Genomic DNA, 27,016 nt, shown 5'->3' on the forward strand with positions numbered 1-27,016 from the left:
TGCATCATTGCACTGTTTACCCACACTCTCTTAAACCCATCACATTACATACTCAGCTCAGCTGTGATACATTATCATAATATATGTCTTAATGACTGTCGTAAAACCCGAAGTGAGAGCGCCACACAGGCTGACAAAGAGCATTAATGACTATTATCAATCTGTCACAGGTAATAGTGGGAATAAAGCTGCTGTAGTGTACACACAGCAGTTACAGTCAAAGGTGAACAGCTGCCTCTTAAATAAGGCTTGATGTGTGTTGAAAGGTCTGAGGTGTGCTTGCTGTCGTTGGGCTTTGGTGGGGACGGGGTGTGAAGAGTTTGGACTAGTTCTCGTCCCACTCTAGAAAATTCCCCTGGATCCAGAACGCTTTCTTGAGCCAAACAGGCCAAGTGGAAACACTGACACACCCACACACAACCACACACACCCTAGTAGTGCATTTAAAAAATACCCATAGTAAGCTATTTTTAAGTATGTCTTTATGTTTTTTTTTATTGAATATATTTGCATTTTATTATTTTTTACAATCTTTCATATATATCAATTTATAGACCTGATAATGCTTCTGAAAAGCAGTCTTAAAATACTGGCCTGTAACACATGGAGTGACTTTCCTTTATCATCAGTAATCCAAGTTAGGAAACCAAAAGAACATTTGCAGCTGTTGACTATAAAAGTGCTTTCTCACAAGGCCTCACTACGCCACTCTTAAGTAATTTCTGTAGAGTGCCATTGGGTGGAGAAGCCACAGTCCACTCAGGGGCATCATCATCTAATGGATCAGCATTCTAATGAACAGTTCAACCAACCATTTAATAATAAGGTCATTAATGTTCTTGGATAAGTTTTTTGTAGGACTCAATTCAAAGCAATTCAAAGCAACGGAGAAGTTTGATATGGCTGCAACGTATTTTATATTATCAATTAACATCTCTTACAAGCTTACAATACTGTAAACACATCTGAAAATCCTGAAAAAAAATCAAAAATCAAAAATACACTTATTTTTGTAGATAGTAGATAGTTCAACAGCACCATCAAACTGTATCGTCTTTGATCAGAGCACCTTTTACTATTTTTATTGCATTTTTCTCCAAGAATAATGTAAAGATTAGTGCAGGTATCTCAGCAAAAACCACGGTCAAAACAGGTAGTAATTTTATTTCATTTCTTTACAGCCTTGATTTGTGCTGTGTACCATGTACCTTGGAGTTAAGGAGATTATATGTACAGACATAGTGATATTAGAATATTATGGCCAGCTCCTTGTTTCTACACCCACTGTACATCTTATCAGCTCCACTGACGATCTAGATTAGAGAGATTACACCTTGTAATCTATTCTCTGTATACTTATATGAATATTCATCCTGTTATTTAATAGTCAGGACCCCACAGGACCACTTTAGAGCAGCACAATATTATTTGGGTGGTGGGTCATTCTTAGCACTGCAGTGAGTGACACAGGCATTGTGGTGGTGGTGTGTTAGTAGTATGTGTGTTGTGCTGTTACGCGTGGATCAGATACAGCAGTGCTGCTGAAGTTTTTAAACACTGTGTTTAATCACTGTCCTCCACTCTATAAGACACTCCTACCTAGTTGGTTCAACTTGTAGAAGTATAATTAGAAAAAGAAGCTCATCTATGCCTCCACAGTTTGTGGAGGTCATCCTCTAGTCCTTCATCTGCCAACAGTACATAATATCATCAAACAAATCTGGAGAAATCCCTGTGTGCAAGGTAAAGGACAGGTCAGTATTGGATGCTGGTGATCTTTGGGCCCTCAGGCGGCACTGCATTAAAACTGGCATGCTTTTCTACTGGAAATCACTGTATGTGCCCAAGAACACTTTCAGAAATCATTGTTTCCATGCAATTTACAAATAAAAGTTTAAATATCATTCAAAGAAAAAGTCATTAAGCCATCAATACTATCCAGAGACACCGTTTTGTCTGGGCCAAAACTAAACATTTTAAAGGAGTTTAAATGAAGCCTAAAATGCAGGATTGGATGTTTTTAACAAATGAAATGAAAATAAAAATGAAATATCTCATATCTAAGGTTCATCCCACATCCGATACACTGCCCACAGGAAGCTGGATGCTGCCCACAGGATTGTTGGCTGGATCCAGCACTGCTGTGTCTGATCCACTCATACCAACACAACACAAACTAGTACACCACCTCCAGTGCTGTAGTGCTCAGAATAATCCACCACCCAAACAATACCTGCTCTGTGGTGGTCCTGTGGGGTCCTGATTACTGAAGACCAGGGTGAAAGGAGGCTAACAAAGCAGGATGCAGAGAAATACATGGTCTACAGACCATGTGCCATTATATGGTCAGTGGAATTGATAAAATCTGCAGTGAGCATAGAATATATATATATACACACAGTATATATATATATATATATATATATATTTTTTTTTTTTCTTTCAAATAGACATGTTTATTCAGTTTTTTTTAAATAAATAGCATTAAATTGCAAGAAAATTACTGATAAAAATGGTGAATGCCAAAAAACTGTAGAGGTTTGTTGTTACAAGGAAAATAGAATTTGCCATACAATGACAGGAACTAGTGTAATAACACTCAGTTTTAAAAATTTATGGACGTTCTTAGTAAGGCACACTCTGGAGTTTGGCTTAGTTCTCAGTTCAGCTTTATGCTCCCAAAGTCCCTGCTATTCTTCTCAAGTCTCTGTTCACTTCATATGCAGATAAATGTATCATAAGGTTACATAACTCGAGATGGGCTTGTTATATATATTTTACATGTCCAATACAAATATAGAAAATATAAAAAAATGATGCAATAACAGTTACCAAATGCACAAATACTCTTATATTTCATGCTTGCAACCACTTCACTGAAGTCCACTAGCCTTCACTCTTGGCTTTGATGAGGTAGCCGCTAAACGTGATGTAAGTGTCAAAGTCATCACTGAAGACAGCGTTTTCCCTCTCGCCCTTATAGAGCCGCACCCACACCTCGTCGTCTCTCTCCAGCTCCAGCATCAGGCTCTGGCTCTGCATGATAGAGCGGTCACTGGGCTGGGCGTACAGGATGGCCATCTCCTGCTCGTTCTTCATCACGTGCAGGTACGTCTCCTTCTGGTTCCACGTGTGCGCGTTCAGGCTGAAGAAGTAAATCCCCGGTACGTAGCAGAAGAACTTTCCTGTGAACATGTTGAAGTGGCCGTACAGGTTGACCAGCTCAGTGTCGAACACCAGGGTCTGGTAGTAGTCGTTGCTGTGCAGGGCTTTCTTGCGGCCTACGGAGAAAGCAGCATAGTAGGACTTGCAGGCTTCTCCTGGAATTCCAATGCTGCCCTTGGTGCCCTTTATGCCCTGCACTCCTCGCTGACCTGCGTTCCCAGCTTTGCCTGCTTTTCCATAGGGCCCACGCTGCCCAACGTCTCCTTTTTCCCCTGGGTGGAAAAAGAATGAAGGAATAGAAAGGATTTTTCTTGAATATAATCATTCTGTTAAGAATTGTTAGTGTAATATACAGCATTGTGCAAACATTTTATGCACATTATTAAATATAAGCAAATAAACATAAAAACATAAAAACAGTAAAAGCAAAAGTAGCGTCCATGAATGGGACGGGATTTACCACAGAATTTTTTAAACGTGGAGGGTGATGCCCAGCTACTTAAAAGTCACTATTCTTTAAAGTATGAAAGGCATCTTTTATGATGCTTATTTTAAAAAAAAAATGCATTACAGATTGCCAAGTTCTACTACATTTTTTCTGGTAGTCCAAAAAGTGAAACCTCAGATTGATAAATGATTTTATTTCAATGAGCAACCTTTTATTATGTTCCCTATTTTGTTAAATATTTCCTACTATATGTAAAATATCATTAGGTCTCACACATGGCTTATTTGATGGTCTTATAAATCAATGACCTAAAGAATTTAGCTGACTCCACCATAAATCTACAGTATTTGAGCTGTTTGCTCCCGGTGCCATGAGTGGGGTTGTGTGATGGGCTCTTTTTATTATGTGACTGCATTGACTTATCATGTGTATGACTAAATTATCTTCACCTATGAGAATAGCTCTTTATTTGCAGGTGTTTCTTAACTTGTTTGTATTCTAGGAAAATAATAGAAAGCAATATTCTAGATGTATGAACGTAGGTCCTACCATTCTGCAAAAATGCACAAAGGAAAAGGATGTGCAAGGATTCAGAATTGTGCAACTAATCCATGGTTTGATAGGAATTCTCCTGTGTGAAAGCAAGCCAGAGATAATGTTCAGATCCCCCAAAACAAGACCAGAACCTGTCCTGAGTGTGGACTTATGTATTCAAAGTGTAAAAACGTACTAGTTACTTGATACTGCATTATATTAGCCTTGTTGCTCCAGTGCACAAATAAAGAGACAAACTACATCAAAGATGTCCTGAGTGATGTTCTACTTTTGAGGGCAAAGAGGTCAGTAATACCCAAACTATTTAACTGATAGCCATCAGGTGGAACATAGTTTAAATAAAACATTACATTTTTAGGTTATGTAACTAAACTTCTTTTACGACCTGCGGTTCAGCTGTTCCAGCGGCAATGAAAAATTGTTTAATAATCTGCGTGTTTCTGCCAGAGACAGAAACTCTGTCTTGCTGACCCCTATTCTTTGTGGTTAGGCCATGTGTGGTTCAGTTACGCAGCCTGGAGCCTGTCTCTAAAATACTGATACACAACTTCTCAGCATAGCCTCACAAACAGTGTCCTATACCAGATACATTCTGTTAGGTTGGGGAAAAATGTTAAAAATCATAACCGGCCATGCATTTTATGATTGGATATACAGCTCTGGAGACCACTTCAGTATGTTTAAGTAAAATGAACATTGTTGTTTTATTCTATAAACTACGAACATTTCTCCCAAATTCCAAATAAAAACATTATTATTTAGAACATTTATTTGCAGGAAATGAGAAATGGCTGAAATAAGAAAAAAGAATCAGAGCTTTCAGACCTCAAATAATGCAAAGAAAACAAGTTCATATTTAGAGTTCAGAAATCAATATTTGGTGGAACAACCCTGGTTTTTAATCAAAGTTTTTTATGCATCTTGGCATGTTCTCCTCCACCAGTTTTACACGCTACTTTTGCATAACTCTATTCCACTCCTGGTGCCAAAAGGTTTTTAATTTGGTAAAATCAAAGATACAAGTGGTCTTTTATTTTTTACAGAGCTGTATATGATTGGATTTATAACTGATTGATATATGTAAACTTAGTACCTTTGAGGATAGTGATGTTTATCTGTGGAACCACCTGGTACTGAGGATAAGTACTGCTTTGCTGCTGTGGCTCATCCATTGGGTCACAGCATCGCCGACACTCTGTTCTCCTGCTGTCACTGCACCAAAGAAAACAATTCACTAGTTTAAAAATGGAGTATTTGACTGAAGTAACATCATTAAGAAACATCCTTAAATATGGTGTAAAGAGATAATTTAAAGGCCTATCTGCTGTTAAACATGGTGGCGGGTCATTCTTGATAATACCTTTAATGCCTGGAATATTTATTACAGAAAAGTACTTGATTTTGTGTGTGCAGTATTTAACAACAGCTTGGTAAGTCACATTTTATGATCAAAATGATCTGAATTCCTTAAAATAACTCATTTTATTCATTCGCACTGTCAGTTTGTGAGAACTGAAGTTAATGGCTTTAATTTATGGGTTGTTTTGAACTGATATTACATATATGCAGCGAATTTTCTATTGGCACTTGGAATAGGAATAGGATCTTGTATCTTAGCCAATGGAAGCTAATGAACTGCATTGAACCAAATGACTATTGCTACCCACTGCACTGTCCACTATGGGTGGTAATGACTTTTATGACATATCCCTGGTACATACATGTCTCTGTGGGTTGAGGAATGTTAGATAAATCCCCACACATCTTCAGAAGTCAAATGTCCCATCCATCTTGCACCCACTATCATGTCATACTCAAACTCATAAAAGTTCACATTGTCATACCATGAACATGCTGGCCTCACTCACAAGATAATTCCTCACAACTTATACAGGTGTGAGCGTTTCCAAGCTGTTTCCTGAGGTAACATCATGATCGGTGTTCATACTGCTATTCCATGCCCGTGTAAAAGCATTGCTGGTACCTGTTCTCTCTGTGGTAGTCTGAGTTTTCCTGCCGGTAATCTCTCGGGTCGTACCTGTCCTGGTCTCCGTCAGGGTATGGGGGTCTGTATGGCTCAGCCCACTTTGCACACACCAGTACCAACAGTCCTACACCCACCACCGGCAGGGGGGTCCCACGGCCACGACACACCTGCGACATCTGAGACATGCGCCAAAAAGAGGTCAGTCCAAGGCCTATAAAAGGTGGTGTTTAGAACTTGCACAAATGACCAAGTATTTTGCACACGGTCATTTTGAAGCACTGCAAGATTTTGTTTATGCACAACAGCTTTTCATCTAAATAACAGTGGCAGTAATTATGGCTCAGCTGTCCAAACCATTCCAGAGAGGGTCACAAGCCTTCCTGCGCCTAGTTGAAGCGGGTTTGGATGTGCTTTTTGGATATATTGAGTTTCTATTATTATCTTTTTTAATTCCAAACTTCTACTGCTGCAAAAATAGGATATTTTGCAAGTGCCATTCACAAGATTCGCTGCCATACCAGACTAATGTTTCATCCACAGTTTAGACAGGACACTTTTTAATCACATTAGTAATTAACTAAATAAACAGTAAAGACTGCGGTAAGGCTGTGTATAACACGGTTGATTACTTTAGACAGCAGCTCGATAGCACACACACACACACACACACACACACACAGTCACATGAGACATAGCTGTTAGTCTCGTGCAGTAGTATGTTGTCTGGGTCACGAGGTGTGCATTACCATGTTAGACTGACTCAAGGTGTAGTCTTTCACCTAAACTCATCATGTGACATCAATTACAAGCCTTCATGCAAGATTAATGTAGCATGAAAAGGAACAGACTAAGCCTGGGCTGCCTGAAATATTCCAAAGCTAGAAACTTCATGGCAAGAAGCACTTGGGTTCATTTCAAATATTTTGTGCTTGAACAGTGTTGACTTCAGCGCACTTTGGGGTATCCAGCCGTGTTTTTAGTGGCTTCACCACTTATTAAAACAAATGAACAACTATTTAATGTGACAATAATGTTTTTTTATTTTCGTAATAAGCTTTCCCATATCAAAATGATTTAGCTCACGTGTTGCTCTTTGATGTCTCAAAAGACATAGTTTGTATTTCATTTAGAGATCAACATTACTACGGATGTTTCTCTTAAAATTGCTTAGGAGAAATAGCATAAGAAAAAAATTAAGATACTTCTGAGGATAAAAACTGAGAAAGTGGTTTCGGATGAGGTCTGGGGAGATTTGTTGGTGGCCACCAAACCTGGGTATCAAACCCACAACCCCCTTGTATATATTAGAAATATATACAATATATATTAGAAAAAACAGTATGTGTCCATTCATTTCAACTGTAAAGTTTTGAAGCCAAAAAATGGCCTAAATGGAAGCTTCCATCTTGTTTGTTCTTACTGCCACAAGAGACGAAAGTGAAGAATCATTTGCAGTAGAGTTGGAAGGCGTGGCCACTTGACCACATGACCACCCAAACCTTGCCCATATTTCTTAGTGGCAAGCTCCTTTATAACTAGAACCAGGCACTGTGATCTGTGATCAGAACCTTCAACACAAATGAGAGCAGTTTATAAGTATGTCAATGTGTTTAAAATCCTATACATCTATAAACTTTTATCATCTTAAAATACCTGCTTTTTTACAATATCAGATGATCGGAGTTGGCAGTCAATCAGCCTTCACACAGCTAAAAATAAATGGATATAAATAAAAATGGATGTGTAGTTTAAAATTTAAGTAAAATATATATAAAAAATCTATCTGCTACATTAACTTATATGGTGTTGGCCAGTCTTAGAAGTGGTACTGCAACCAGCCACCAGAGGGACTAAGAGGTGTTTTGGCAACATTTTTGCATTGAAAGCTCTGCTATCCAGCAGTGAAGAAAAGGCTCATATCATAACTGCCTTGCAAAACCTATGCATTTTCATTTTTGCCACTTTCTGCTTCTGATTCTAATTTGAGTCTTGCAGATGTTCTTAACATTGTGTCTACATTTCATGGTGAATTGACTCTGAATTTCCTTTGGTCACTCTAACATGCATTATAGTTATATATTATGTAGTTATTATAGCATTATATACAGTAATACAGTTATTATAGCATTATAGAGGGATTTGGCTTTTCCTATAAGTTGTCTTTTTTGTGTATATATACCAGTGCATGTCTTTTTGTGTGATATGGCCCTTTTCATACAGCTTTTTAACCTTGAGGAAAAATGTCTGACAGATGTCTTTGGCTGATTGATTGATGAGCCCTGAAAATGTTGTCATTGCATCTCTTTATCTGCTCTTCTTCTCAGATCTTGGTCCTAATCGGGATTCCTCTCTTGCTGCTTCTTCTCCACTTGAGTAACTGTTTGCATAGCAGCAATTAACCTAAGGTCAATTCCCTGCATTTGATCCTTTCAGATGTGCCATTTCAAAGCAGGATTTTGTGAGGACTTGTGAGATTGTTTGCGGAAAAGGCGTCCCGGTCCCCGTGCAGTGGAGGCTGTTTAAAGGCCTTTGTGTGAAGAATTGCATGAGCGAATGTGGCGCTGAACAAAGCCCTGCACTGAGCCACATTCTTGCGGTGCAGTGGCAGTAAATTACACTGAGATCCGGAGCACTCAAAGCACTATATAAGGAATCATTCTGGTCTACAAGACTTTTCAAAAGCCTAAAGTGATAAAAAGCCATAGGAACAAGATTTTACAAGCACTTTTATAACAATTGTATATCTGTCTGTATTTTCTGCACACACAGTCAGCCACTTTTGAGTTCATAGGAAATCGACTAACTTGATTAAGATGCTTATAAACATTAAATAATTGATTGTTTCATTATACTGTTCATTTTTCAAGCTCAAGAGCTTCTGTCAGATCACCTAAACAAATGAATGCTTACATCTTACAAAGGCCCTCCTGAACTGACTCACTGAAATGGATGCTCTCCAACTGGCATTGGTTTTCACAGCAACCTAATTTCTCAATGAGGAACACTAACACTGTTCCAGTCAATGGACAAAGTAGGTAATAGTAATAATGTGTATTAGTATTCAGAGCTGTAAGAACTGGAAAATTGCTTCATGCTGGACACAGCTGTAACTGTCTCCAGCTGTGCAGACAAACACTGCAGAGGGCAGGTCTCCATCTAGAGACTAAGCAAATGACATACTTCAGCTGACAGAGGGTCAAGTGTGGCAATAAAACACTAGCAGCAATGTGCTAGGTTACATTTTGAAATCACAAGAAAAGAAAACATAAAGAAAACAAAAACAGTCTTTCACACTGCTTTTGGGTGACCTTATGCAACTCCCGACCACATACAAGGTTATTCTGGATGAAAACCTGCTTCCTAGCAGGTACCTGCTTCCTTGCTTCTACTCTAGCAATGTTTCCTAACTCTAAGGACTGTTTTTTCCAGTAGTACAATACTCCATACCACACAGTTAGGTCAGTCAATGTTGATGTGGATGGACCACCAGATCAAGACCCTGCCATGGCCAGCCCAATCTCCAGACTTGAACCCTGTTGAAAACCTTTGGAATGTAACTAAGATGAAGATGGATGGTCACAAGCCATCAAGCAAAGCTGAACTGCTTAAATTTTTTTTGTGCATAAAGTAGTGGCATAAGGTCACCCAAAAGCAGTGTGAAAGACTGGTAGAGAGCATGCCACGACTAATGTTTAAGCCATGATTAAAAATCAGGGTTGTTTAACTTTATTTAACTTCTTTATTTTTTAGCTCTTTCTGAGTTCTAAATGGCAATATTTTATTTGACATTTGGGAGAAATGTTGTCTGTAGTTCATAATGTAAAAGAACAATGTTTGACATTTACCTATAAATAGTAAAATCAGAAAAGCTGATCATTTTAAAGTGGTCTCTGTCCAGTATTTATAGCACTGGTTCTTAGCACTGTTTTACTATACTTACAAAAACACCAATACCACCTGAAACAACTTATGTTATGGCCACAGATCTATGAAATTATTTACTCTTCTGCAAACGTGATTGAATACATTCATAATAGTAAAATCCTCCACATATGTGTACTGCCTTTGATTTAAGCTACTCTATATGGTGTCTACAACCATGGTCCATAGGATTTATAGGGATTAAATACCTGTAAAAGTTCAAAGGTTCTTGGGGGCCACTGCATTGAGGGGGCCCTAATCCCTTGCTAATCTTTTAATGTGCTCACTTGTGTTTAATCGGACCTTCTCGCTGGTCAAGCGAGAGCAAGTCATCTCCTGGTTTGGACACAGAGAGCTCTTCTGTGTTTGTGAGTGTGTGTGTGTGTGTGTGTGTAAGTGTGTATGGTGTTTGACCTCCTTTACTTCGACCTCATTAATCATTTCTGGATCTGTTTCGTGTAACCCTGTGTTTGTTGGCCCACTCCTTTTCATTCTCATTCATGTTTATAATCTTGGATCTGATAGCACTGGTTTAAGTTCTCCCTGCTTCCTGCGGATGTGGAGGTCTGAAGGTCATGTGTACTCCTGCAGCAGCCGTTCAGCGGCGCCTTCGCCCCAGCCAAAAAGTTTGCTCAGCTCTATCAACATCTGTTCTGAGCTGACTGTAAACGTGTTACATAAGGCGAGAGTGTTATTGCTTTCTCCATCTCCAGGGAACACCATGCCCCAAATCATCAGCATCCCACCGATTCTTCCTCAGATCATCTGACACCCTCACTGTCTTCTGCTGAGCTGATTCTGAAAGATGTGAACCAATAACAGAAGGAAAAAAGTGCTTTCTAGCTTTCTATTTTTCATGAAGGTCAGAATAAGCCGCTGGATCGTCAAGAAAGAATGCCTTTAAAAGCATGTCTTGAAATCCATCTCATTCGCTCGCTTTCCCAACATAGTTTTATTACAAAACACTCCACTATACTGATTTCATCGCAGTGGAACTTAATTACTGTTTACCAATCCGCTTTGTTCTCTTCTCTGTCTCTTCTTTGTATTCAATACTATAGAGGCAAGCGTTGACTTGTCAGTCCTCTAGGGCACAATTGCAATAGGTTTGGAGTGGAGAGCCTAACTCTTGATTTACTCAGTGTGGAAAGAAAAGTTTTAAAGTCTGCAGAGAAGTCGGCCAAAGTTAGCCAGTTCCCTTTGACTGTGTTTAAGGGTCACGTCTCTGGCGAATGACCCTCAAGGTACAACTTAATGACTTTCCAAAGTCTCACAGCCCCCGGCTCCAGCCCAAGCTCGCTTTTTCTTTTTTTTTTTTTGTCCCTGAGGTCAGTACTCTGTTCTGTCCTTTTACTGAGGTGAAGTACTTGGACAAATTTCTTTGAGTTTGGCTAGAAAGATGCAGTGAACTTCAGTAATGTAGTAACTGAATCAGACAATTGCAGAATAATTGTTGTGAATGCATAATCCAACATAGCACCATTTAAGATGTAAACTTTAATTGAAGGATATATACTTCATCTATATTAAGTATATAATTTAGGAGGTGCAACCCTATGTGTCTATAATATATTGCTACATTCTATTTACCTTGGATGTCGGATGACAGAGATGGGAATTATGTAATTATGTCACACTTAAAATACCAACATTGTTGGATAATTGTACACTATTTCAACACACTTCCAAAGACCAGTTACTGTACCTAATGACTTTTTTGAGTTTAACACAACTGTATTTGGTGAATCCGGTCATGTCCCAAGTTATTATTCTTAGTATTTTACAAGGTTACCGTAGAGAACAGTGCATGAGACATAGTATTTTGTGTATCCAAACCCTAGAAACATGTATATATGTAGAAGTTAATCAGTAAGGTGTATACAACTTTTTTAATGGCACACAAATGGATAAAAGTGCTAGTAAAGTGTAATACTACATATTTTTACAGTTTCTAAACTGATATGGCATGACCTTTGTTATGTTGGTGTAAGTAAGTAAAAATGTAAAAATTAAAGGAGTTTTAAACAACTGGGGGAATGGCCTTATTGGAATCTTCGCTTTTTTGTTCTTAAAGTTACTACTTACTAAAGACCACAGAATCCAGGTAGAAATGACACATATGGAATCAATGTTTGGTAGATCTCTTATTTATGCAATAATGAGGCATAACTGGGCTAGTATATCTGAGCAAACAAATATTTGATTACTTTTGGTGCCCTCAAATGGGGGACTTTGTACACCAGGGGTTGGCAATAGGCGGCCCACGGGCCATATTTGAACTATAATAAACGATAATTAAGAAAAACAAAAAATAAAATGCTTTTCTGGTGAACTTTTGTTTACATTCTTCCCCTGTTGCGCTCGGTGTCACTTTAGTTTCTGCCCATTCTCTTTTTTACGCCCGTTCTTGGGCTCCCTATCTCTTTATAAGGGTGTTTTTTTCCGGCCGTGTCCCAATTCACTAGCTGGGGTAGCAGTAGTGTATTGGACCGGGAACCTAATGGAACATGGGTTCGATCCCGTGTGAGGAGTGGGGTGTTTATTTATTTTTATTTTTTTTCTTGGGTTTACCTGCTTTGAATTCAACTGCTCTGCAATTGGGTTCAACAACCCTCTGGGCTGGAGAGCTACTAGTCTGCAGCACTTCATCCCATTACACTTTATTTTCCAAAAGGTTTTTTTTGTGACTCTGGAAAATATCTGGCCTGTGGCCAAACTTAATTGCCGACCCCTGTTGTACATTGTACACCCAAATATTTGTAGAGAAGAATATTTAGGGAGTTTGCCGATTTAACAGCTTCTACTCTAAAATGAAGGGTAGAAGCTTTTGCTTCCTTTATAACAACTAGTATTTGCACATTTGACCCAAGAGGTCGGAGTACTGGATGATTCATTTTGGATCACAAACTGTGAACCAAAAGCAGTTTAATGGTGCTCTATTACTTCTTCTAGCCAACACTTGGCATTGGAGCCTGTTGGTCTTGGCCTAATGTGTTATTTATCCAGTGTGTTGCCTTCTATTGCCAAAGCTTTTCTATGGAGATTATGCAAAATATACACGCATACAACATTTGAACAGTTGTGTCCGCAACAGGTGCACTGTAAAGTTATATGTACTAGACCAGTGATCTCCTTTCAAGTCCACTGAATACCAGTAGTTACACACTGTTGAAGCCCTCATCTGACTTTGACATGCATGATATCCTCTGTGAGAACCCACAGACATGGGATACGCACTGTTTCAACCCGGCAATAAATCTCTACCCCCATCCGTTTCTGCAGGCTAGTACCCACCTGCCCTGTTCCCCCTCTCGCCCCACGCTAACTTTCAATCTGGCTATGAGCTTTGCACTCACCACATCGCAAGTGGTATATCATCACTGTCTCAGAACAGTATCTCCAAAATAGCAACTTTAGAAATTAATGTAAAAAGATTTTATCCAAAGTCATTTTGAAACATTTCTATTGGTCCATTGATTATGAAATTCTGACCCAAATTAAAGAACCACCCTAATTATGTAGTAAACTGAAATAAATTAAAATTGTTTTTCATTGGACAGTGATGATATGCATATATATATAGATAGGGTCTCCTACATTGAATATGGATGTGTGTTTCTGCCAGAGTTGCTTGTCTGTTCATATGGACAGTTCTGCCCAGACACAGCCGGTCACAATCATTACCACACACTGCTCTGTTTTCCAACCTCTATATTTCTATTAGGCAAAATGCACCAGAACTGGTTCTCATAAGGGCCACCAACTGTTTCAAGCCATTTCTAAAACTGATATGAATGGTTCCTTAAGTGTGTACTGAAGTGTCTTCTCCTCAGATTCTATTGCAAAAATGGCCAGTGCTGGAAAACAGCTGCTCTGGAGCAGTTTAGGAGTGAAATGCAGTAAATTATCTCTGGTGTTCTCTATAGAATCACACGCACCTGCATTGGCCTCATTGTGTGACTTCATTCTCCCCCGTATTACCCTCCACAAAAGCTCTCCCTCAGTTCGGGCTCGGCTGCAAACACACAGGGGGTAAACCACAACAATCCAGCCGGTTTGCAGACTGAGTATTCAGTGACTTGCTTGTACCAACAGGCCTGTGTGGTGTGGTGTGTAGGGAAGGTAAGGTACACAAGAGTAAAAAAGCTCCTACTTAAGATCAAACAGTAGCAGACATTCAGTTCATTAGTCTAAGTGGAAAAGTTAAGGGGAAAAACCAAATCTGTCACTGTGAAATATTGCACATGAATAAGACCAGAGTAAGTGTTACATAAACACACACTTCTCATCAAGTGTTGAAAGCTACTCATCCAAAGCAGCAGATTTTTATGAAAGTGATGTAGCAATTATATACCCATTCAAAACATTACGTTTCAAAGCATCATCACTCCTCAGCGCAGGGAGGACACTTCACACAGTGTGTTAGCAAAGGGAGATTTCCTCATGCTAGAGAGAGCTGCAATTCTGTCTGAGCAGCCGAAACAAAAACACCCCATTGACTCCAATGCTGCGTGTGAGAGGCTAATTAAAGGTGCTGTAATGCGTGAAGTCAAGTGGCACTAAAAGCTCCCAGTGGCGCTAGAGAAGAATTCAAAATATTCATTTTAAATCCGGAGTTTCCGACATTCATTTTCTTAATGCTGACAGTTGTTGCAGCCGTCGGATTTTTATTACACCTCTGGGTGGAAACAGAGAGAGCAGAGCTAAATCCGATTCTGAGCCGTACATCAAAGCTGGAAGTGAGTGAGGTGCCTTTGAAGTCCACGTGGCACATCACATCGCTGTGGTCAGCCACACGTCTGACCCATATAAACAATGCTGAAGGCTGAAGTCAGGTGACCTCTGGAGGACCGCCTCTCAGTATGGTCTCTCTGCAAAGTTCAGCTGAGGAGCAACAAGTAGTTCCTTTCAAATATACAGCTCTGGAAAAAAATAAGAGACCCTTCAAAAAATGAGTTTCTTTGATTTTACCAAATTGAAAATCTCTGGAATATAATCAAGAGGAAGACGGATGATCACAAGCCATTAAACCAAACTGAAATGCTTGAACTTTTGTTATCCAAAGGCAGTGTGTAAAGCAGTGTGTAAGACTGGTGGAGGAGAATATGCCAAGATGCACAAAAACTGTAATTAAAAACCAGGCTTATTCCACCAAATATTGATTTCTGAACTCTTAAAAGTTTATGAATATGAACTTGTTTTTTTTTTTCATTATTTGAGATCTGAAAGCACTGCATCTTTTTTTGTTATTTCAGCCATTTCTCATTTTCTGCAAATAAAGTCTCTAAATGACAATATTTTTATTTGGGAATAATGTTGTCTGTACTTCATAGAATGAAACAATAATGTTCATTTTACTCAAACATTTACCTATAAATAGCAAAATCAGAGAAATTGATTCAGGAACTGAAGTGGTCTCTTATTTTTGTCCAGAGTTGTATACATACATAATTGATTCTTCCAACAAATAAAAAAATATTGACCATATCAGTTATTTGTAAGATGTTCATGAATGCACACATAGATTTATATATTTTTCTAAAAAAGAAAGAAGGGAGAAATGCTTAATATATGGTTATTAGTTGGATTAGATGGGCTCAAATATGTTATATTTGATATATTCTGCACAATGATCTGAATCGGATAAGATTTAAAATTTAAATCTTATCTCTGATGCCTCAAAATCCTAACCTTTAGGAACTTCTTCAAATGTTTATATTTGGTACATTTGTCCAGGTGTATTTGGCCAGTTTCATCTGTTCAATGCTAAATAGCTAATAAAAAATATTGTTGGGATGATGTGAGAACATTTTAGCATGGTTTTGCTTCTGCACCTGAAATATGTATATTGATATCAGTGATCTTTCTTAGATAAGATTAAGAGCTAAGCTCTTGGGCCCTGTTTTATCGATCTTTAGGCAAGCTGTCAACCGCAGCCTGTGTAGCAGGATTTTTGGGCGTAATGTGCAATAAACCATTTGGTGTGTCACTTGCCATTGGAGCAGTCCAGGTGGTGGATTGCTATTTTAATGGTGCAGCTACCTGGACGTGTCCAACTTTTAGCTCTGAAGCCCCAAAATCCTGATTGTCACGGAATGCTTGTATTTTTTATTTTTGGAGAGGTATATTTGACCAGTTTTATTTGTTCAGTGCTCAATATAACTAATATATAATGGTTGTTGGAATGATGTAAGAAGGTTTTAGCATGGTTTTGCTTCTGCACCTGGAATATGTGTATTGATATCAGTGATCTCCCACAGATGTGATCTAAAGCTAAGATCTTATCTGTGATGCCTCAAAATCCTGACTTAAACGCTAAAATGAAATGAGAATCACTGGTCCCTGACATGTTTCCTCTTGGTCCGTCTCTCTCTCTCTCCTGGTGCATGATTCCAGAAACGAAGCAATTTGAACTGGGCTTTGTGATGGCATGACTAAAGAATTCTTGTCCTAGATTCAGCTTTGGCCTTTTGGCAGTGGCCATCGATGAAGTGTCACATAATAAACAAGTGTGTTTGTTATTAGAATAGACCATGTGTAATCTTTGCTGATTTGTGTGTTGCATTTCTGAAATATGGTAGAATTTAATTTGAGCAGTATTTTGTTTACAGCCAATGTGAAATGTGTGTTTTGACTGAGATTAGCGTTACTGAGTGACAGTGGTATGCAAAAAAATCAAATCACGCTGGGTTTGGTTTTGATTTGGCTGGGACATATTTTTTCACACCCCAGTAAGCCTGTTATGTTAATTACATTATTGGCTTATTGTACAATATATGGCCTTGACATCAATATGTTTTGATGACTGTAATATTGTCTATTGTGTTTAGTTTTTATGTTTGTTCACAATCAAATTAACATACATACATTTATATTGTATTTCATCACATACAGTGCATCAATAACATCAGTGATGTGACTTAATATTGCATCACTCTAAGTATAAAACTGCAAAAAAAAAGTTTTAACAGTTCTTTAAAATTATGTTGTCACGTCTTGGCCTCGTCTCGTGTCTCTGTGTGTCTTCCCCACGTGACCTGTCCTCCCCTGTGTCTCCCGTCTCAGTACTTTTCCACCTGTTTCTCATTTGTAGCTCCGCCCCTTCCCCAGGTGTTTCCTATTCTTGTGTGTTACATGTTACTATAAATAGCACTCCTCTGCCACTTTGTCTCCGTCGGTCTTTGCACCTTCCAATGTTGTTTTGTCTCTCTCAGTGTTATCAGTCCTCTTAGCGTTTCTCTGTTCTCTGTTTTTGCCATATATATATAGTCTATTTCCTTGTTTATTTCTTAGTGTTTTGCTTCTTGTTGTTTCTCTTGTATATACATCCCTGCCCTGTTTAGTTTTGGTTATTTCTTGGTTATTTTTGGTAGTTTCTAGTTTCTTGTTTATTCCTTGTTTATTATCTTAGCTTTGTTTGTTTCTTTGTTTATTTACTCCCTGTTTGTATATATATATATATATATATATATATATATATATATATATATATATATATATTTAGTACTTCTTGTTTGTTTAGTTTATGTTCACTAGTTCCTCTCGTTTGTTTTGGTTTACTTTATTATTACGTGTTCTTTATTTGTTTATCTTTGTTATTTATATATATATACATATATTTATTAAATTATTTGTTTCGTCCCTACCTGCACTTGTGTTCGCCTCCTCGTCTCCCTGCCTGGGTTTTCCTGACATATGTACTTTATATATGCATTAAATTGTTCTAAAATTAAAATAATATTGTATATCTCAAGAATGTCTGGGACAATATGTTTTCCATGCAAAAATATTATATTATATTATATATTATATATATAATATAATGTCACAATATTATATATTGTGACAAACCTACCCCTAAGGATTAAGATCAGTGTTGCGTCTGGGAAAAGTTTAGTTTTCATGCAGTTGCACGATTGCCTCATCACAAATTCTGCAACTTCTGTTCCTTTGTCCCACATGCAACAGTTCCAAGTAGCAATGGACATTCCCTGTCATGCAGACAAACAGCAGCTTCATACACTGCTTCATCCCCAGCATCCAAAACCACATACTTCACTGCATGCTTCTTCATAGCTGTTGGTAAGTTACTTTTGATGTATACATTGTGCAGAAGAAGTCACTTACCTTTAGTTTTGCAGGAGATCCTCTGTGTTTTGCACTGCAGTTGATGCTATTTCTTAGCCAGCAATAGCTTGCATGCACTTGCTCTCGCTCTCTCTCTTTCTTTCTTTCTCTCTTGTTGTCTCTCTCTTCTTCTGAGTGTGTGTTTGCCTGTCAGGCTGTATGGGACATCTCCCTCCTGCACTCCCAAACCCAGCGTGCCATCAGGAGCCGGAGAGTGTGTACAGGAAGGGAGGAGGACAGAGGGAGGAGCGAAGATACAGCCAAGAGGGAGGGATGAAAGGAAAACAACAACAGGACAAAGGAGAAATAGGGATCAAGAGAGCACTACAGGGATAAACGTAGGAGTGTGAAAAAAGAGTAACGAGAAGATCTGAGAAAAATAAACTTGAGAGAGAAAGAGAGAGAGAGAAAGACTTAGGTTCCATACTTTCATTAATACAGGATATACACAGTCAAGTCAGAATATTATGACCACTGATTGTTGACTGTTTTTTAATTACAGACTGTTTCTTTGTATTTGTATTTACTATATTATCCTTTTTTTCATCCTGTTCTTTATTGGTCAGGACCACCACAGATCAGATATTTAGATATTATTAGGATAATGGGTGATGTGTTAGAGTGTGTGTTGTGCAAGATAGCAATACGCCAGCAATTTACCTGAACACACCTCACTTCCAGACCATCACACCCATTACTATAGATATATTCACAAGCTCTGGTATAAGTGGTGCTGGTGTGTGTAATAAGCGAAGGTATACAAAAATGTGGGGCACATGTCATGTTGACAATTCACTGTGAACGTCTGACTGTTGACATCTGTATAGGCTGTTTTCAATCAGTGGCTCACCTGTGTTTTCTGTTGCCAAGATAGCAATACGCCAGCAATTTACCTGAACACACCTCACTTCCAGACCATCACACCCATTACTATAGATATATTCACAAGCTCCGTTGATATTTAAACAATGCAGGTGTAAAGTGTGAAAATAGACTGTTGCTGGGGTGAGAGATAGTAATGAGCATCGCAATGCATCTTGTGCAGGGTCTAAGATAGGACCTAATATATCTCTGATGCTTCAAAATCCTGACTTTTATGTATTACTGGTATTTTGTATACTTTGCCAGATATATTTGTCCAGCATGTTGAATATGTGAAATCAGTGATCTCTCTTTTAGACAAGAGCTAAAGCTCTAAAAATGATCTTATCTCTAATGCCTCAAAATTATGACTTTTACAAAATGCTGGAAATGCTGGTATTTTATATATTTTGCCAGGTATAATAGGCCAGTTTTATCTGTTCAATGCTCAATAACTAATACATAATGATTGTTGGTATAATGTAAGAAGGTTTTAGCACAATTCATTTCTGCAACTGGAATATCTATAATGATTTTTTTTTTATTTATGCACGTATACAGATTAACAAATTTGCAACAATATAGAGAGAAAGGAATATTTACAAAACAGACATGCAACATATAATAGGACAAGACAACAGACAGGGGGTGTTATTGTAATAGTTATTGAGCAGGTATGTTAAAAAAACAAAAAAAATGAAATGAAAATTTACAAAACAAAATATTTATATTGATAAAGCTAAGATCTTATCTCTGATGCCTCAAAATCCTGACTTTTCATCAAACACTGAAATGAAATGAGAATAATTTGTTTAGTACAATAAATAAGGTTAATATAAAATTATAACCATTACACTGATTTTGAGCTGATAACAGCCCCCGCAGCTGAATCTGTTTCGTCTTAACAAGAAACTGTGAAGCCGTGACTAATGAATAACAGACTTGTGCACTGAACATATTTAGCACAGTTATGGTCAGCTTCCATTCCTGCTGAAAAACAAATTCACTGAAATTCTTCGGGTGAAAGAAAAATGAACACAGCCTTTGAAATGTGTAAGATGTGTTTTGTTAGTTAGGAACATGCCATCAGTTTGTGATTATTTGGTTCAGAGAACTTTTTGTGCTAAAGTTCATGCAGCTTCTTGTTGTTGTAGGAAGCCACTCTCACTCTCTGATAAGTAAGGTCAGGAACAAAGGATCGCAAAAGTAACTGGAGGGGTGAAAGGTTTTGAAGACTCACAGTGAACATGTGAGCAAGGTATAGATCGTAATTATAGGATGTTATATTAGTAGTAAAAGTCTTTAGCATAGGTAGCTGGAGCAGATCAACCTGGTGGGGGTGGGAAGGTGGAGGAAAAGGGCGAAATGTCAGCATCTAAAATCACCAAGTCAGCATGTAAGTTGAGGTCTTTTAAAAAAAGCTGAGTGTAACAGAGCATCAGAGTCTTGTAGAACTTTTGCTAAAGCATTTTTCTTTTCTAAGTTTGCTTGAATAAAGGGAACAAAAATCCAACATCCAACACAGTCTGTTTTGCCAAATTGACAGTAATTACTGAATAATTACTGAATCTTAACAATAAAAGCTTAAAAAAAAAATGTACAGTGTTTTAAGCAGTTAAAGGAAAGACACCAGAGAGAAGTGATGTTATGTCACAACACATTCCCAGACTATTTCAGAGATATCTAATAATCTCACTTGGCTCCTGGTTAACCTGCACAAGAATATCTTAAAAGAACAGAACATTCTCACTTTGTTCAACAAGCGAGTATTATATTCATTTATTCTGCGCTGTTCTGTACTCTCATAAGCCAGTATATTTGCAGATCAATTATGCTTGTATCAATAATCCTAAAAGTAAAGGTCAGACTATGCAAAGGAATGTTGTCCTGTCCAGGGAGTATTGCTTGCTCTTAATAGTTCTGGGTAGGCTATCATTAGGCCTGGAAGACTTGGTAGATATGTAGGTATGCGGGTTGTAAGGTAGGTAGGTAGACAGGTTGTAAGGTAGGTAGGTAGACGATTGTGAGGTAGGCAAGTAGGTTGGAAAGTAAGTAAGCAGGTTATAAGGTAAGTAGTAAAGTTGAAACTTAAGCAAATAGGTTGGATGGAAGGTGGGAAGGTATGTTGGTAGGTAGGTAAATAGGCAGGCTGGAAAGGAAGCAGTTACGTAAGTTTAAATTTAGTTAGGTGGGTTGATAGGTAGGTAGGTGTGTAGGTTGGAAGATAGGTAAGTAGGCAGATTGGAAGGTAGGCAGGTAGGTAGGTAGGTTGGAAGGTGGTAAGGTATGTTGTTAGGTAGGTAGGAAAATAGGTAGGCTGGAAGGTAAGCAGGTACGTAGGTTGGTGGGTTGGTAGATAGGTAGGTAGGTTGGAAGGTAAGTAAGTAGGTTAAAAGGTAGGCAGGTTGGAATGTAAACAGGTAGGTTGGATAGAAGGTGGGAAGGTATGTTGGTAAGTAGGTAGGTAAATGTGTAGGCTGGAAGGTAAGCAGGTACTTGGGTTGAAATGTAGGTAGGTGGGCTGGTAGGTCGGTAGGTAGGTTGGAAGGTAGGCAGGTAGGTAGCTAGGATGAGTGGTAATGTATGTTGGTAGATAGGTAGGTAGGTAAACAGGTAGACTGGAAGGTTAGTGGATAGGTAAATTTAAATGTAGGTTTATGTGGGTTGGTAGTTAGGTAGGTTGGAAAGTAGGTAGGTAGGTAGATTGAAAGGTAGGTAGGTTGGAAGGTAGATATAGGCAGATTGGAAAGTAGGTGGCTTGAATGGTAGGTAAGCAGGTAGGTTGGAAGTCGGCAGCTATGTAGGTAGGATGGAAGGTGGAAAGGTATGTTGGTAGGTAGGTAAATAGGTAGCCTGGAAGGTAAGCAAGTAGGAAGGTTAAAATATAGGTAGGTGGGTTGGTTGGTAGGTGGATAGAAAAAACATAGGACTGTAGGTGGATGTCACGTAGGTGTAGGTGGATGATAGGTAAGTAGGTTGGTAGGTAGGTAAAGGTCAGTCTTTGTCTCAAATAGACCACTCACACTCAATAACTGTGTCTTGATAACAGATGCTCTTTACTAGACAGCCCAACAGTTCAGAGAGGCTGAAGTCACCATGCCAGATTGAGTTTGTTGTACAGAAACAGTATAGTAGATATACAACTTCTGCTATTGCAGTTCTGTACATTACATGCAATAGTATTCATGTGCAAAAATATATAGGATGTTACACTAAACTATCAGTCAGTCCGATCAGGCCAGCATATTCTAAAGCACATTATGTGTTTGCATTATGTGACCATCTTGGGTCACTCTGGTGTTTTTCATGGATTGTGTTCACTCAGCACAGTCCGGTCCCAGGGCGAGCACAGGAAGGGCAATGGAGGATCAGGAACAAACCGCTTTGATCAGATCTGCAGAAACAGCCCCTCTGTGTTTATCTTTTCTCTGCAGAGGTTTTTTTTTTTCCACTGTCATTGACTCGTTCAAAAGGACCTTGTGGTCAAATGAGGCCTGAGAAGAAAGATGAAGGAAGATGAGATGTTCTAAGCAAGGATGCTTGGATAACATGAGAGGCAATTACCCCTAACCTGCAAGCTGATTAGACTGTTTCTGAGTCCTGTTTTACACGTAGCTCAGTGAACAGCCGAGCAGAGAGACGGCAACAGCGTAGCTGCTTGTGGGAGTTCGAGCATGAGGGGTCATGACTTCCGCTTGAGGAATTTCCCAGCACTCTGGATTTAGCCCAAATCCTCTTATGTAAACAAACAAGGGAGCTGACTTTTACTATGTCTTACATGATGGAAACGTGAGTATGTACACTAGGAAATTAGAATTAGGAAAATTCTGTAAATCTAATTTAACTTCTCTCTCTCTCTCTCTCTCTCTCTCTCTCTCTTATGTGCTGTTTATAACTACAGTCATCCGATCTGTGACAGTCATTGTTCGGGGATGGGATTGGTTACATCATAATACATGATTTTCTTTTCTTCTTTAAAACTGTTCTTTACCTTTCACACAGTTATGAGTTCATCTCCCTCTGCCCACCAATACTAAACGTGTTGTTGTTATTCTATACTGTGTCCACTAGATGTCCTCCTTAGCAAATCATTGAAATAGAATCTTAAACACTTAATGGGGATATTTACGACAGGTCTGGTTCTGAAGATTGTTTAGTTGGTTTTTAGCACATTCTGTTTGACATTCCTCTGCTCAGACACACCCACTAATAATGAAATGATTGAATCAGTCAGAAGATCAGGGAAGTGTACTGGGCTGGAAACCAGAAAGCCCTGGCCTACAGCATCTGAATTTTGTGTTTTATTAATGTATATAGCACACATGGTTATGTTTGTATATCCTTTTCCCAAACATTCACCTCATAAAATTCAACAGGCTGTGTTAATTTCTGTGTCTCTAAAGCAACTTAATGTGGCATTTTTACCTTAAAAATTATATTTCAAATTGTATTATATGTGAATGTCCAGCAGTGTTTTTTTTTACAAAAACAATACAATAAATAGAATACAATACATTACAAATAGTAATAAACAAATGATTGATAATCATACTAATAAATAATTAATGTGTCATGAAACTTTTACCAAACTTAAGACACATAGAGTTTATTTAAAAAAACATAGAACAGAATGTATAATCTTGTATATTTTCTATTTTATTTTGTTTATTCTAATCTATATTTTAAATATTGTTCTCTGCATACTATGCGAACCTGCACCCAAGTTTTCAACTGACCTGTACACCTGTACTCTGTGATGTGACAATAAATAGGATTTGATTTTATTTAATTTAGGGAATATTTAGAATTTACATCAATAATAAAAAAAATTATTTACTTTTTCATATATGCCTGTCAATTGTGTGAACATAAATGATGCCTAAATGTGAACGCAAATGCATAACAATAAAAAATGAACTAAATTAAACTTAATAGATTCAACATTCACTAGATGGTGTAACATTCAGGAAAAAGGCAGCATTTCTATTGTCAGTTTAATGTTTAAAGCATATTTGTATTAAAACCTGTAATATTATTCCACATGCTTGTCCAGAAATGCATGTGTAAACCATGTCTTTAGAGGCCTTTCGGCACTAAAAAGTACACCTCTCAACTGTAGGGGGAGTTTGGTAGCAAGAAATTAAAATTTTTAATATGCTTGTTAATGGGCTCTGCTCTTATTGGCTTTGTATTGTGTCTGATTGAGAAACATAATTTGTGTTTAAACATAATTCATAACTTGAATGGTGTAAACTGTAAATGTAGTTTTCTGTAAAATTAGCTTTTAACCCTAAAAACATACTCAAAATCTGGGGCGGATCTTCAGCCAATAAAATGTGCATCAAAAAAAAGGACCTGTGAGCTCTCTAGATACTGAGTATAGTCAACCATCTGTGCAGTTGTTAAGTGGATTTGTCCAGTTTCATCAGTCTGGTGTGCACATAGTGCTCTGCCTCATGCGTCACCATCATGTGGAGGGAAGTGTGGTGGAGGAAGACGAAGCACCCGCACAGGATAGACCTACTGCCGGCCCCAGAAAATCAGTGATACAACCTGTTGAGTACAAAGCAAGCCAATATGGGTGTCTGACTGTGACACTGAATGTGAAGGCTGCACACATGCTGAAACACTGGAAATAGATATGCTCTAGCTAGCCTATCACTTTTTATCTCTTTATAACTAGAATCTTCTTGATCTTTACTATGATCTTATTAGGTGATAAAACTAAATCTAGGATAACAGATTTAAACATACACCTGCTATATGGTCGATAAAATGGACTGTCATCATGTCATCATTATCACTGGAGTAGTGGAGTGGCTAACAGGGATTTAAGTCACTGAACAGGTGAGCCTTGCACACTTAAGCCTGTCACAATGATATTTAGGATAATGTGATGTAATAGAATAAGAAATTATTGTGATAAATGACATTAGGTTGAGACTCAGTTGCAGGTGTACAGAGCATAAAGAAGGGCACTTAGAATGCACCCCTGTGGTGTTCCAGTGTTGAAAAAACCTATTTCACCTGGTACATTACCTGTTCAACCTAATGCCCTTTGGGAAATGGTTTAGGTATATTCATTTCTGGACAAACTGACTTAAAAACTGGTTTTACCCAAGAGCTGTTAAGATACTGCTATTCTTCAATGCACTATTTGTTCTCGAGTGGCAAATACATGTTCTATTCTGTGCATTCATTTTGAAAGATCAATAACTATATTTATATAATTTCTGTTTAGATATTTGGTTGTTTTTATAGTCTTGTTTATTTATTGTTAATAGTATTGGTAGTGTTATTGCTATGCTTACTTACTGTATGTGTAAAGTCCCAATTTCATTGTACACTGTGCAATGACAATAAAGGCATCTTATCTTATAGTTTTGTCATTTCAAAACACATTGGACAGTATCAAGGTCAGTACAATTTACAGGGGTCATGTCAATATGTTGTGTGATAACTTATGTAAATCGATAACGTCATTATTATGAGAGGCCTAACCGTAATGCATCTATAAAAGTCTTGTGCAAAGACTACATTACAAAGACTGCATTTGCTTACCTTTGTAATATGAAATGCATTACCACTCTGGTTCAGTTTCCATGTCTGACTGTCAGCATACACACCGGCCTATACATTGTTCTGCACCCCAGAAAGCATTATAGATCTGTTTATTTTAAGGATGTAATGGCCTACACTCAAAGATATGCTTACTGGTGAGTCAGTGTACCTTTTAGATAATTATTTTATATTTATTTTATTTGTTTGTGACTTTCTGTAAGTTTTGTACTGCACAGTATGTGTATTATTATTATTACACTGCCTGTTGTAGATGCGTGTTGATGGCAGTACAGCAGGGTGTTGTTGGGGGGCGCTGTAGCTGCGGTCTGCTGCTCATCCGCGCTGGAAAACACGTGCTTGCTCTGTTACGCAATCCGAGAAAAACCCACAGCCATGTGCCTGCCTCGCTATTGGCTGTTGAAAAAAACAATCAGAAATATTATCCGCCAATCAGCGAGCTCGTGGGCGTTTCCGGGTTTGAAGAATGAGATTTCCTGTAAAAGTTTGCTGTGTACTGTTTTGGTGATATTTTTCAGCTTTCTATATGTCTGGCCATTATTGTGACTATTTTATTTAATTGTTTAAATAATTTACGTTTATATTACAACATATATATTTTTTTTCAGGGTAGCATTTAGGCCTCTATTTCTACACTAATTGTTCGTGTATTTCTTATATATATAATTAATAATAATAATCGTTGCTGTTGTTTTTACTATTTATTAATAGGTTTTATATTGGTCACAATGCACTTACACAACCCATACCTGCACTACAGCTTATACTTTTGCACTGTCATACCCACTTTAGTTCCCCCTACAGCTGTGACATTTAAAGAACTGTATGCACTCGTTCACTTTACCAGCCTTAATATTTTATACTTGTATATACCTATATTTGCACTAATGATTATACGGGTCCTGTTTATACTGATACTGTTATTTCCTCTTAATCCTCCCATCACTATTGCACTATTGTCTTGATGCGTCTCCGTCCTCACGTATGTCTATATCCGTGACCTTGTTTTATTGTACATTTAGTGTCTCATTATTTTAGATTTAGATTTTTATTTTTCTGTACTTGCTGTAACTTTGGGAAGAACAGTAACGGAATTTCAATCCACTGTCCTGTAAATTCAATGTCCTGTAGATATGCAGTATTGACAGTAAAAAAATACTTGACTTGACTTATATCTCACAATATCTCACTAAATGTTTACAATGCACAGACAGTTTATGTGATACACTGTTAACAGTGGATTGACACTTTATCATACTGGCACAATATACAAATATATATATATATATATAAAAAACAGAAAATATTAGTATAACATTAGTTTTTTTGTTCGTTTTTCAATTTATTTTGTTGGATTTTATTATATAACTAAT

General features: G+C 37.9%; 1 protein-coding gene across 3 annotated transcripts; it reads right to left on the bottom strand.

Moving 5' to 3' along the window:
* Positions 1-2,652: 2,652 nt before the first annotated feature.
* On the bottom strand, positions 2,653-18,418 carry c1qtnf1 (C1q and TNF related 1). 3 transcript variants are annotated; one of them, XM_022669046.2, is made up of 4 exons: positions 18,204-18,418; positions 6,207-6,331; positions 5,262-5,380; positions 2,653-3,437 (listed from the first exon to the last, which is right to left on the bottom strand). In XM_022669046.2, exons 2-4 carry the CDS (start codon positions 6,329-6,331, stop codon positions 2,887-2,889), a joined length of 795 nt encoding a protein of 264 aa, XP_022524767.1. In that variant the 5' UTR covers positions 18,204-18,418; the 3' UTR covers positions 2,653-2,886. The 3 variants fall into 3 exon arrangements, with proteins under 3 accessions (XP_022524767.1, XP_022524766.1, XP_022524765.1); XM_022669045.2 differs by having other exon boundaries at positions 6,153-6,331; positions 18,204-18,416; XM_022669044.2 differs by lacking the exon at positions 18,204-18,418 and having other exon boundaries at positions 6,153-6,340.
* Between the last annotated feature and the right edge of the window lie 8,598 nt (positions 18,419-27,016).

This window comes from Astyanax mexicanus, chromosome 15 (assembly GCF_023375975.1).
Source record: "Astyanax mexicanus isolate ESR-SI-001 chromosome 15, AstMex3_surface, whole genome shotgun sequence".
Classification (NCBI taxonomy): Eukaryota; Metazoa; Chordata; class Actinopteri; order Characiformes; family Acestrorhamphidae; genus Astyanax; species Astyanax mexicanus.

Excerpts from the sequence above, each read along its gene's own strand:
- c1qtnf1 (XM_022669044.2), bottom strand. The coding sequence starts at position 6,340 with ATGTCTCAGATGTCGCAGGTGTGTCGTGGCCGTGGGACCCCCCTGCCG. Across the intron at positions 5,381-6,152 it reads GACTACCACAGAGAGAACAG|TGACAGCAGGAGAACAGAGT; the intron begins GTACCAGCAATG and ends TCTTTGGTGCAG. Across the intron at positions 3,438-5,261 it reads AAACATCACTATCCTCAAAG|GGGAAAAAGGAGACGTTGGG; the intron begins GTACTAAGTTTA and ends TTTTCCACCCAG.